Source organism: Belonocnema kinseyi, chromosome 4 (genome assembly GCF_010883055.1).
Source record: "Belonocnema kinseyi isolate 2016_QV_RU_SX_M_011 chromosome 4, B_treatae_v1, whole genome shotgun sequence".
Lineage (NCBI taxonomy): Eukaryota > Metazoa > Arthropoda > Insecta > Hymenoptera > Cynipidae > Belonocnema > Belonocnema kinseyi.
The window spans coordinates 85,250,831-85,264,610 of record NC_046660.1 but is presented as its reverse complement, the minus strand read 5'-3'; the positions used below and the strand labels follow the sequence as shown (position 1 = coordinate 85,264,610).

The 13,780-nt window shown below is 30.5% G+C and overlaps 1 protein-coding gene across 3 annotated transcripts in view; it reads right to left on the bottom strand.

Annotated features, from left to right (window-relative positions):
- Nucleotides 1–12,931, bottom strand: part of LOC117170808 — a 32,593-nt gene extending 19,662 nt beyond the window's left edge. For all 3 annotated transcript variants that reach the window (XM_033357850.1, XM_033357848.1, XM_033357849.1), the window contains exon 1: nt 9,433–12,931. In XM_033357850.1, coding sequence (XP_033213741.1) covers nt 9,433–12,660 — 3,228 coding nt within the window. In that variant the 5' untranslated portion in view covers nt 12,661–12,931. The remainder of the gene's footprint in view (nt 1–9,432) is intronic.
- Between the last annotated feature and the right edge of the window lie 849 nt (nt 12,932–13,780).

Below are 13,780 nucleotides of genomic sequence, written 5' to 3'. Positions count from 1 at the left end.
TATTTTTTTATGTAATGAAATTAAGTTTTACTCTCTTATTACAATGTAGATCATTTAAAATCTGTATTTACAAAAACAAGGAAATATTTGGCATCGTAACGATTTTAAATTAAATAAGTGCAGCAGTTGTAAACAAATTGAAAATTAATAGTGGATTTCACTTTTAAATTTCAAATGTATGTAATAAATGGAGATCTGCTAACATTAGTTTTTTTAGATAGGAAGATTCTAAAGCCCGTAAGGTTTTTCACAACAGTGTGTCCGATATTCTCGAAATTTTTGGTAAAATTAGTTTTTTTTTTTGAGATAGGATAAGATTGTAAAAAGCAAAGTAAAGAGTTGAGAAAACTTAAATCATGTAGCAAATTAATTTCAGAAAATATTAATTTGTAAAAAAATAATTAGCAGTTCTAGAAATATTACAGATCCGGTTTCCTCAAGACTTGTACAATTTATTGTAGTAAATGCCGATTTTAAAATTTGACAAACATTTAAGAACTAGATAATATATTATTTGGTTCAACATACATCGGGTAAATTATATTTTTTAAGAATTTACAAGAATTTCACGGGATTTCAAGTGATTCTAAAGAATTTTATGGGATTTACAAAACTTTAAAGGCATTTTAAAGGAATGAAAGATTTCATAGGATTTCAAGAATTTCTAAAAGTCTTACAATATTTCAAAATATTTTGATGAATTTCAAGAAACTTTTTGGATAACAGAATTTGAAAGATTTTAAATTATTTAAAGAGATTTCAGAATATTTAAAGGGTTTCAAGACATGTAAAAGAATTTCAATAAATTTTGCAGTTTGAAAAGATTTCAAAGAATTTATAATATTTAAAAGATTGCTCGGAGTGTGAAAAGACTTTAAAAAATTGTAAAGTATTTCATACGATTTTCATAAACAATGGATTTAGATATATGTCAAAGGATTTACAAAAATTTATGAAAAAATGTAAATAGTTCACAATATTGTTTTGAATTGTTGACAAAATTATTAAATTTTGACGCATCACACCGATTTATTTGAAAACATTTAAGAATTTAAGGAATCTAGATATGTTTTTGTGAAAATATGGACATGCTAAGGGGCATTTTTAGATATTTGCTAATTATTTCGATAAATTAAAAATAATTTGGCTAAAAACTTGGCTCAAAATGAAAAAGTATATAAAGATAAAGATGTAACGAGGCCAAAATGTGAAAATTAGGTGGTGATTCTATTTTACATTCCTATGTCAAATATAGCGAAATATAACGAAAAGAATACGTAAGTTTTCTTTAAAAAAGAATAAAGTTGATTCCACAGAAGTAACTTGTGAAAAGATAACGAAGTTATTTATAGAATATTATTTTTCCATCATTTATTCACTTTGACATAAATTGTTTTGAAATTTTTATAAAATATGATATATTACTATTTTACTTCTTTAATTGATATATTTCTATTTTTAACTAAATTTTAAAGTTGTTAAAATTTACAATATTTTCACCCTATGAAATGCACGTATATTACGTTGTCTTACAGATAATAAAAGTCTGTAGATGACATCATCAAGCAACATTGAATTGGCGATATCGTAAAATATATAGCTAACTATTCGAAAATAAAGTTAGCCAATGACCTGAATTGGAAACTAATTACAAACTTTGAACTTTAAATTGCTTTATCAAATTTGATTTAACAATAATTTGTTTTGAGTTTTTAAAAGCATCTATTTAGAATTTAAACAATATTTAAAATTGTATTAAACTATAAACCGGAACATTGCAAGGCTTCACTTTTTAAAATTTAAATTATTTGATAGGGTTGATTATTATTTATTTTTATTTTTGCATATTTACTCGTAAATTAATTATTTCATTGGAGTCTTATTAACTTCATTATCTTGGTAATAACTTTTCTAGATGTGTAATGAACTCATATATTTTATATATGTATATTGTATTTCAACTTTCAACGTCATTTATAGCTTAATTTTAAAGGCTGCTTCGTGCGAGGAGCTTTATAGCCAATAACGATATTATGCGATTTTAATTTCCGCATAGTATATCTCGACCTTTTAGTTGCATTTTTAAGAAGAACTGAGCATTAAGTTTCATGAAACAATCGCAAGATTGTGATTGTCCTTGAACTCTGAAATCATCTCCTTTTCAAAATTAAATATTAATTGATCACGATTTAGTTGAAACAAGGAAGGTCATGAAGTAAACAGATGAAACAGGAAGAACCTTTCACTCTGTTTATTTGTTTTTTAAAACAAAATATTAAGAATTAATAATGCTGAATATATTTTATTTGTTGATGTTATGGTGTTGACCTGTTTTTTATAATTTATAAGTAATTATAATCAATGTTAGTTGTTTTTCTCTACATGATCTTTAATCAGTATTTACTTAATATTGAGTTTTTGGTTTGAAGGGCATTGGAACTAGGCCCGAACCTAAAAATTAAATTGCTTCATTTCACTATATAAAGATGAGAATAATATTTTTGTTAGATACTTCGGTTCTACTCCTGTTTTAAATTAAATCTGTATTCAGAGTGAAAAAACAACTAATTTCAATATTTTTATATTAAGTATTTATGGAGTAAAATGATACAATTCAATTTTGTAATTAGAGCCTTGTTCCAACGCCCTTAAATTACTACGGGAAAGAAGAAATTGGTTTTAACGGAGTCAGAAAACAAAATTTTTACATCTTAGAAATTAAAAATCAGTATTTTCAACACAATTATTTGAATTTAAAACAATGTAGACAAAAAATCAGATCAATAATAATTAGTTTATTTTAATTGTAATTGCAAAGTTTCTGAATCGCGTGATTTTCTCAGAAGCGTGCTTGTGAATTGTAAGACAAGACTGTGAGGCATATTAATAACCTCTTCTATGATGAACAATTCGCAAGAAACGCGGTTACGTACACGATAACGTGACGTGTTTTGAGAGAAGTAGAGCACATTTTGTTTACCTTCTTAACAATCGAAAACAGCTTGAGTTCATTAATCGAGATAGATATGAAATTTTAATTAAATTAAGTAAAAGAAAATTTATTTACTTTAATTTAAGCCAGTGTCCTAATCGTACCGAGAAAACCCAAATATTTGTACCGAAATTTTGATGCAGGTCGAGAGGCTACTTACTGAGAAATCTTATATTGCTCCTCGGGAAATCTTAAGAGAACTGCAGGCCTCACAGACCGGTCCCTATATTCCTTATTGTACCGTAGATTCAGTTAAGGTCCGTAAAGTACCCTATTTTCAAGATTTGGTGCCTATGGGTATCCTATTTGAGTCAGGCACTTTGAAAAAAATAACAAAAATCTGATAATTTCTATGAGACAGTGACTTTTTCAAATGAAAAGAGTACTTTGGTGACTTTTCATTCAATAAATTAATTCGTGGGTTAATCACTATTCATTTCAGGTCTACCCCTATTTTTGAATTACCATGCATTCTTTGAAATATTTCAGGTTATTTATAAATTTTCCGAGAAATTTTTTATAAATTTCAATAATTTTAAGGAATTTTTAATATTTTAGGGTATTTTAAAAAGGTTTAAGGTATTTTCATGAGCTTTTAATTTAAAGTATTTAGGGAATTCCAAAAGATTCCAAGGATTTAAAAAAATAAATTTCATTAATTTGAAGTGATTTTAAAGCTTTTGAAATATTATAGGATGCAAAATTTTCCAGAATTTCTGAAAATATGGAACGCTTTTATACAGAACGTATGAGGTTTTATAATGTTTAAAAAGATTTCATGTTATTTTATAAGATTTTCGAGGATTTCAATGATTTCAAGGGATTTTAAAACTCTTAATTGTATTTTAATATATTTCCCATGATATCAGAAAGTATCATCATAGAATACCACGGAATTTAATAATATTTTATTACATTTTGAAGAATGTATTCAAGAGAATTGAGGTATTTTGTAGAGGTCTAAAAGATTTGAAGAGGTTTGGAATTCACCCTGAATTCTTTGGAATTCTCTTGAATTTTATTAATTCACTGGAAGTTTTTTTTTAATTCACTTGTATTTCTATAAATGTACTATTGTCTGCTTAATGCAATGGATTTTTTTAAATTTTAAAAAATTTTAATTTAATTGATCCTGTGGATCAATTGATAAAATGATTAAAGGATTTAAATACTTAAGGATATTGTAAAAGATTTCTTAGTCGTTTTCAAGTGCTTTCAAAAGTTTCAAGGGCTTTCAAAAGATTTTAACAATTTCAAGGGATTTCCAGTGGTTTTAATAATTTTAAGGGACTTGAATATTTTAATGGATTTTAAATAATTTTTCACCAGACATGAGTGATTTTGTAGGGTTTCGAAGATTGGAAGAGATTTTTCATGTATCTTTTAAAATTCATTTTTAATTCGCCCTGAATTCTTATTAATTTATCCTAGAATTCTTCTAAATTTTCACTCAATTGTACCCAATTCAATCAATTTCTCCATATTTTTTCGTTGTTTTCAATTCACTTGATTGCTTTTTAAATTCAGTTTGATTTTTTTATGAATTTCATCTAATTCTTCCCATTTCATTCAATTTCTCAAATTCTCTCCAAATTTACTGTAATAAGTCAAATTTTTTCGATTTTCAAAATTGTTCCAAATCATCTGAATTCTTTGGAATTTGTCTTGAATTGTTTTGTAATCATTAGTCACTTCTTGTGTTAGAAATTAGTAGAGTCTCAAAGATTTGACATTTTTCTTCGAATTCACCCTGAATTCTTTTAAATTCTTTGGAATTCTCTTGATTTTTTTAATTTACTTGAATCCTTTAAAATGCACTCAATTCTACTTAATTCAGTGATTTTTGTAATTAAATTTTTATTTTTTATTTAATTGATCCTGAAGTCTAAACCTTACCTTTAATTCTTATGCATTTACTTTCATTTCCCTTGAATTTTTCTAAGCTTATTTTAAAGTTATTGAATTCAATTAAGTTTTGTTTAAAAATTGTTTTTAAATACTATGATTTTTTTAATTCACCTTGAAATGTTATGAATTTCATTGAATTCTTCTCTTTGATCTTAAATTCCTGTAAATTCATTCCAGTTTCACGGAAGTCAGTGAATTTTGTTATTGTTTTTAAAACATTTTTTCCAATTTATTTGAATTCTTTTGAATGTAAGTTGAATTTTACTGAAATCTTCTGAATTTATCATGAATTTTTTACCCTAAGAGCGTTACAAAAAGTACCCTTTTATCCCTATATTTTATCCCATAGGGACTATGAGACCTGGAACTGTTGGAAGAACTCTTGGAAATCTCAGCAATCTATTATGTGTGTAGAAATTTGGGAAGTTTTGAAAATCTTTGGCGTGTGAACCGAGATGAGGTGGCGGAACGAACAGCCGACTGAATCCGAAACCGAAAGCCGCCGAGTTGAGCCTATATGAGGAGAATTCCACGTGAGTTCTGATCGCGAACAGGGTCGACAATTTCGGAACTCCCGGAAATTTCAACGAAATCTTGGAAATCTCTATTAGAATTCATTATAGATTGTCGCATTTACAGTTGTAAGATTTCCAGAATCTATAGTGAATAGTTTCTCGGTACAGGTAGTCTTGGCCTTGACTTAAATACAAAATCTTTATAATCCAGAAAGTTTTAAAATAATAATTTTCAACACAAAATCAAATGGCGATGGTTACTGGAACGGAAGAACGAGAAATAGTTGGAAATTTTTGAAGACCGGGAAATGACAGAGATTTATGTTTTGGCCGGCAATTTTTGAATTTTTTAGGAGAAAAATTTATCCAATCACTTTAAATATCACAGATTGCCAATCACATGATAAGCTAATGCAATGAAAAATAATTTTTTGTGTAAAATTAATTACAGATTTTAAATAAGTTCGGTTTAAAGTTTTTAAAATTTTATCTTTAATTGTGAATTTTTTCGGCCCTGATATTTAGTTTGCAATGTTTAATTCCTTAATCTTTTACTTTATTCCTAAAAATAAAAAATTAAAAGCGTTTGAAATTGAAAACTTTTGATAAAAAAACGTGTTTATTTGATCATCTGTAAATATTTTAAATTTAAAAATTGAATTGTTTCAATTCGAAAGCTTTAATAGTTAAAACAATGTAAACTTTCGATTGACACTTTACGAACTATTTTCAATTTCAAAATACCTTCAAACTTACAGATTCATATTAAAAGCTTTTACTAAATTTCAATTATAGTCAAATATTGTTTCAGTATAACAATAATATAATCAATAATTATTGGCAATATTTGACTATTTATTTCAAACGAGCAAGTATAAATCAAATATTCAAAACTAAAAAAAATTCCAACTGAATTATTTTAAATTTGAATCGCTGAAATTCCAAAGAACTAAATTTAAATTTCGAACGTTGCAATTTTAATTGTTTTCTTGATATAAGTTTTAATTTGTGATAAATTTTTGAATTTTGATGTATTATTTTTCGAAACATTTCTAACGAATTCAAAATTCCAATATTTTGTATTACAGTTTGTAATGTAATTGAAGCTCCTATAATTTTCAAAACAAGAAATTTTAAAAGATTTTTGTTTCTTTAAACACTTATACGTGTTTACTACATTTCATACCATAGGAATTTAACCTAATTCTTGATGGTAACGAAACGATCTTCCATTATTCGTAGAACCTATTGGGATGGCAATTGCACCCTCATTCATTTAAAACAAATTCAAGTAAGTGGAAGAGATATTTAGAAGTATTGAAAAGATTCAAAATTAAATTAAAATTTGAAATGGTTTAAAATAATTTCAATTAAAATTAAAATGTTTGCAGATTTCCAGTAAAAAATTTAAAAAATGTTTAAGAATTGTAATAGGCTTTAAAAAAATTTGATTAAGAAGATTCCCAAAAATGTCAAAAAAGAACTAGGAATATTTTAAAGCTAATTTTCAAAAATAATCAAAAATTTGAAAATATTTCAACAAATTTATTACAAAATGTAAATTTTGGAACATTATGAAAAATTGTATTGAACGTATTTAAGGATTTTGTAAGGTTTTAATATAATAATAAAATTTTCTTAATATTCCTAGGAAAATTTATTCTTATTTTTTATTTTGAATAAATAATTTCAAGTGGATATTACAAATTATTTTTTAAAAAATGTTCAAGCATAAATAACAATTGAACGAGTATTAATTTTTTACTACTTAAAATAAAAATAATGCAACTTATAATTTTAAAAAGTGTTCAGTTACAAAAAAAATTTACTCGTTCGATTTTTTATTTTTTCACCAATGTATTAATTCATTCTTCAATTTTTCATTTATTCTTCCATATTCTACGCGTAATTTATTGGGCGTTTCGAAAACTTTGAGATAAACTTAACTTAATAAACTGACGTAAGTAAACTTCAATTTTAAAAGTACAAAATTAAACATTTTTATTCCTTCCACTGAAAAATTTCTTAGCTATAAAGGTTGGGATTTAATAATTTAATTGACCGTGAAAAAATATTTCGTACTGGGCAAGGACGGTGAATTTTTTCTGTGATTAAAACGGCTACCCTAATATAGTAAATTCACATTCGCAAGCTAAATGCTTTTACTCGCATGAAAAATTAAGAATATGAAGTTTTTAAAATTTAAATTCAGTTAACAGTTTAAAAGTTGTCAACAGAATATTTTATACCTAATTTTGAGAAATGTTTTATCAAAAATGTATGTGGAAATGTTTTAATTTACAAATTAAAGATTTAAACATATTATGAATAATAAAATTGACGCGTTGGATTATTACAATATTTTTTGTTTATTAATGTTTATGAGTGACAAGCAAGTTTAATATTTACTTTTCTTATTCAATTAGATCATTCCTAAAGTTGATTTTAGTATAATTTATCCGATTTAGAGACAAATCTTGAATATTAGTACTTTGTACACAAACTATTCGTGCTCATAAAATTATCGACAACTATTGTCCTATCTAGAAGAATAAACAGTGCGTGTATTAAGTGCACGAATACTTCATATACAAACTGAAAAAGTTAGCGAATAATGATTTTACTGTAAATTACAGAAAGTTATATAAAAATTCATTTATATTAGGAATTTAATTTTTTAACTCTTTTTTTCTTATGTTTATATTTTTTCAAGATTTTGAATCTTTAATTGCGTCTGTTCATTATAAAAGAATAAAGTATTTATATATAGAAAAGAGTTAAGCATGGTAGAAAGATGATTTAGTTTGTTAGAAAAAATTGCATTGCATGCGGAATTTATCTGATGACTATCATGATTGGTTTAAAATAAATTAGTTTAATAAAAGTAAGTCATTTTTTGAAAATTAGCCTCTTCTCAAGGAACGTTATTTTTTAATCCATTTCGCTTTTCTTCTATCCTATTTCAAAACTTGTCTCTTGGAAAAAAATAGATATTAATATAAACACACAGAAGAAACAATTTTTCGTATTTTTCTAAAAACATTCTACAAATGTTTGTAAGTCAGAAATCATTTTCACGAGTTATACATATATCTATCTAAAGTACATCAAATTAAGTGATTCATTTAATTGATGTGCAAACAAAGCGTATCGTTTATGATAAAGTGTAAATATTGCGAGTAAAATGTCAAGATTAATTCTTAATTTAACAAAGAACATCTTAATTAATTTTTTTTAGCTGGTAGTAACTTGAGTGAACGAATCCGAGTTTTTGTGGAAATAAAGACAATGTCTTTTATTAAAAATTATTTAGTGCATCATTTTTTTTAACCAAGCTTCAAGCCGAGAATACTAAGATAAAGAATGATGATTTTCCATTCGCAATTTTCTGAACAAAAATATTCAAGTGATATAACACTTGGAAAAAATGTTTCTTCTAACAGTCTTGCAATCATAAGGACATGCAGTATGCATCACTTTTTTCCTCAATGCACGACGTACCGTATTAGGTCAGATTTATTTTTAAACGGTCCAGTCAGCACGATCCTTGCACTGTTTGGAAGTGAAAGTCAATGTGGGTTTTGCCTTACAAGAGAGGGACTCGAAGTTGACTTTCGCGAGGTCGCAGATTCCTCCGGGTCACCTTCGATTTAAGAAGAGTTTTGTGATTTTTATTTTGATATTTAGCTTGACTCACTCGCGATTTTTTAAATCCAAATTTCATACTTAATCATACATTCTCATATCAGATGCAGGAAATAAGTTATTAATCTTGTCTTGCTGATTTACCGGATTATTAGAGATTATAAAATTCGACCTTCCTATATTTTTTATTTAAGCATTCGCTTAGGATTTACATTCATTTATTCATTTTGATTTTTTATCTGGGCAAATCTAATCGTGAACTATCATTAATTTTTATTTAAAATTTTACTGAATTAAAATTCCTGATTCCATCTCAGTATATCGGATCAGGACATATTTGCATAATTGTATAAAAAAAATATTTTTTCTCACCTCATCCTGTTGAATATTCTTCGTGAATTCACTAATGACATGATCTTCGACGATGTTCCTGGTATCCTGTACTTCAGTGAAATTGGATGATTTTTCTATCACAAACTCTGACGTAACAATTACGTCGGTATCGGAAGTAATATCGCGAGTGTCAATGACATTATGTTTGACAGTCGTACTAACAATTTCCTTCGTAATCGAAGGTCTCCTCGAATCACTAGGCTTCGAATCCTTTGGGTGTTTTTTGTCTTCAGGCTTCTTTAAATCAGGTTTCTTATCATTTGGTTTTGTGTCATCAGTTGGTTTTTTATCTTGAGCTTTTTCATAAGTAAAGGAACCATCCCAAGTGGAAGAACCAGGCTTTGTTGGACGAGCAGATCTACCAGTGGGACTTTTCTCAGGACTCTCACCTTCAGATGATCTTGAATCTCCAGGTCGTCGTGGTTTATCTTGAGGCTCTTCCGTCAATTTTTTGGGCCTTTTTCCATTCTCTACAGGTTTTCCTTCCGGATAATCAACCACAGTAGTCCTTGAAACCTCAGAAGTATCAATGATTTTTGATTCCACGATTGAAGATTTTTCGACTTTAATTGAACTCCTTGACTCGGATCGATCAACAGAAGACATTGTTTTATCAAATATATCTGTGGGGTATTTCCTGATATCTACAGACTTAGGTTTCGAATCTGGTTTATCAGTTTTCGAATCCTCTGGTTTTCTAGGTTCTGATTTTTTCGGTTCTGGTTTTTCGTAAACAAAAGATCCATCCCAGGTTGAAGATCCAGGTTTAGTGGGTCTTTGAGATCTCTCTTCGGGAGTTGGCCCCCTTTTTTCTGGACTTGATGGTCTTTCCTGATTTGTTGGTTTCTTTCTCTCAACAGGTGTCCGTTCAAATGGAGATTTTTGATCAGATGGTGTTCTTTGATGAGTTGGTCTATTGTAATCAGTGTCAATCATTGTGGTTGTGACAAACTTCACTGGATGATCTTCGGTTATAGAAATTGACGATATTACCGGTTGGCCATCCTGAATGACAACTGTTTCTACAGCTGATGTTGAAAAATCCAGATTTTTTGAATCCTTATAACTTTCATGGGTTTTTGACTGCTGAACTATGAAGGACGATCTTGTCACTTCAGTATCTGTAAGATCCAAGGTAGTATCACTCACATTCTTCTTCCTTTCTGGTTTCTGATCAGGGCTCTTTTCTGTAACGAAAGTACCATCCCAAGTCGATGAACCTGGTTTGGTGGACCTAACATCCCTTTCTTTAGGTATCTTCCCCGGACTTTCTGGTTTTGGAGAAATCTTATGATCATCTCGATGATCCTCAATTTCAACAATCAACGAAGAGATGTTATGATCCTTGATATCCACGAAACTCTTGTCACTAGAAGAGTGTTCAATTACATAAGAAGTTGTTGAAATATCTGCCTCGTTTATCGAATTGTCCTCAGTGACTTCTCGGATATCCACAGTTCCTGACCTCCTATTAATCCTCCTGATGTCTCCAGGTTTCATGCGATCAGGAAAGGGCTTTTCGGAAACAAATTTACCATCCCAACTGGACTTGCCAGGTCTGCAACTTCTTGGCTGATCTCTAGGTGTTGCTCTCTTAGGACTTCCTGGTCCATCATCTTCCTCAAGTATCACTTCCGAAACCGTTGTCACGTTCTCCACTTGTCTAGCATCTCCCGCTAAATTATATTCAATAATATAAGATGACGAGACTGATTCCTGGACATTCTGCTCTTCCGTTACATCCTGCACCTCGACAGAATCGTTTCGTTTCTCGGTCGTTCGCACAACCGTCGTATCGTTCGTTCGTTTCTCCAGCGGCTTCTCGTAAACGAAGTGACCATCCCAGGTCGAATCACCAGGTCTCGTAACTTTTCTCGTTGGGGATTTAGAATCACTGCTCTCTTGAATGTTAGTTTCCCGAATCCTACCATCCTTGATGTCCAATTTCTCTTCGGTTATAAATCTAGAAGAATCGGTAACTTTTGTGTCGGATACATTTTTAGAATCTCTAAGAACGTAGGAAACTGTTTTCTTCTTGGGTTCCTGCTTTTCTAAAACAAAACTCCCGTCCCAGGTTGAATCCCCGGGTTTTGTGTACCGGGTTGGACTGTGATTTGATCTGCGAGAGTCTCTTCCTGCAAAACCTGTTTTGTCTGTTTCCTGATTCATAGATGTATTCTCACTTTTGATCACAGATTCTGAAGAGTGGGTTTCATGAACACTTGAGCTGGAGGAAAAGTGTTCATCATGATACATATGACTTTGATGAGTTTGGTGATCTTTGTGACTATGTTCTTGACCAGTATGGACAAGATCCACTATTTTGCTTGTAGGAGAGGGTTTTTTATAGACAAACTTACCATCCCAAGCTGAGTCTCCGAGTTTTCTGCGAGAGTTATTTTTCTCAATGCTTTTTCTATCCTTATCAACTCTTATGTCACTATCAATGTTTTGACTAGTGGTGGAAACAACAATCCCATTATCGTCAATCCTCTGACCTGTCTCGTCTATTCTTATCGTACTTGTTACTGTCTCTCCGTCTTTCGTGTGACCTTCGGTGACAATGCTTGTCGATTCACAATTCTCGATTGATTTTGAAGATGTTTTGTAAGGCTCTTTCGAAGATACGCCTTGACTAGAGGAATCTGAAGAAATGTGAAAACTCTCTGAGTGTGAAGATTGAACACTCTGGCTTGAGTGACCTGTTGATTTAAAGTGACCAGTTTTTTTTGATTGATCACTTCTGGATTTATCAATTTTTGATTGATGATTTTGAGTCTCGACAATCCTATCATCTTTTCCTTGAATTTCCATCCTCTCTTTCACACTTTGACTTTGTTCTCCAACGATCAGTTCATGGCAAGCCTTTCCGGACCTCGAAGTGGATGCCTTTTGGACAACCGTCGTAGGTTTGCTCTCAATAACTTTGATGATGTTTCCTTTGGAATCCATGATAACTTCACGACTCGAACTAGTCTTTTCCAAAGTTTTGGTTCTCTTTTCTGATTCAGCGACATTTTTCGTTTCTTCAATAATACTCGAAGAGGAAACTACCTCTGCCGAGTGTTTTAGAGAGGATGTCGAGCTTTTTCGAGACAGGTCGGTTGTGCTTGAAGTTGAGACTTCATTTTTGCTTTTTGAGACTTCATTCTTCTTGGCGACTTCCTTACCCTTTCCCTTCCCCACACTTACTTTGTTTATAGTCATCGCTACACTTCACGAACTCACTGATAATAAATAGTCCCCTATTCACTAAAATTTCGTTTATTTTGATTACTGTACCTGTTTGTGGTATTTAAATTTAGATTAAGATTTCGATTAAGATAAAAATAAATTAAAGGTTGGGTTTGCTACCGAAATGTAAAACAGGTAGTTGGCTTCGTTTACGAGTGATGTTAGCCAATCGCGATGTGGCAGTGTCGGTGCCAGGTCTGAAATTGCAACCAGGTTTTGTCCTGGTATTGTTACCGGTGTTGCCGGTCGCAGACTGATCTGCCCCCGCTGGAGAACACGCCGGTTCAACCGATCTCCCTACTTTTCGCCATCCCCAGTGCCAGGAGTCTCGTGTGGGATGTTTCAAGCGAGCGTAGTGAAACGATGTGAACTCACACGTTGTTGTCCCACTCATTACTGCCGTAGGTGCGCAAATAGATTTCGAGAGTATGAGTGTGTATGGTTGCGTGTGTTTTTCTGCTTGTGTTTGAGAATCAAGAGTCGTAAGGTGCCAAGGTAGTAAGGTTCCTGGTCATTACGGGGACAATGAAGTCGAGGACGAGGAATAGTAAAGAAGGGAACCGGTTATTAGAGGGGGCCAAGACAGAAAGGGAAGATCTTTGAGAGTTCAAAATTGAAGTTAAGATTTAAGAAGATGAAACAAAGCGATGACGTAGACTTCAGAACTGAAAAGGCTAAAGAGACTTCCTGTAGAGACTACAGGTCGATTATGGAATAATAAGTCTGATTCTTTCAACATTAGAAACATTTGCGCAAGGTTCGTGCGTTAGTTTCCCATTAACGGTTTAGAAACATCACTCTCCATTGAAGAAGGTCAGAGATTTTTTGTCTTGTCTTGTTCTGAGACTAGAAAAGATTTTTAGAAATTCTTTTATTTGTGAGTTTTTTTATATTTAGGAAGCAACCTAATTATGGGGTTTAATATTCAATTAGAGGTAATTTAGTCATCTAGAGCCTGTAAGTTCATTATGGGATTAAATATATGTTTAGGGCTTATTTGTTTTGAATTGATATGTTTGTGAATATCACGGAAATAATTCATGTTTTGAATACGCTGGCTAGGGATCCTTTCGTATAAGTGAATTTTCCGTAC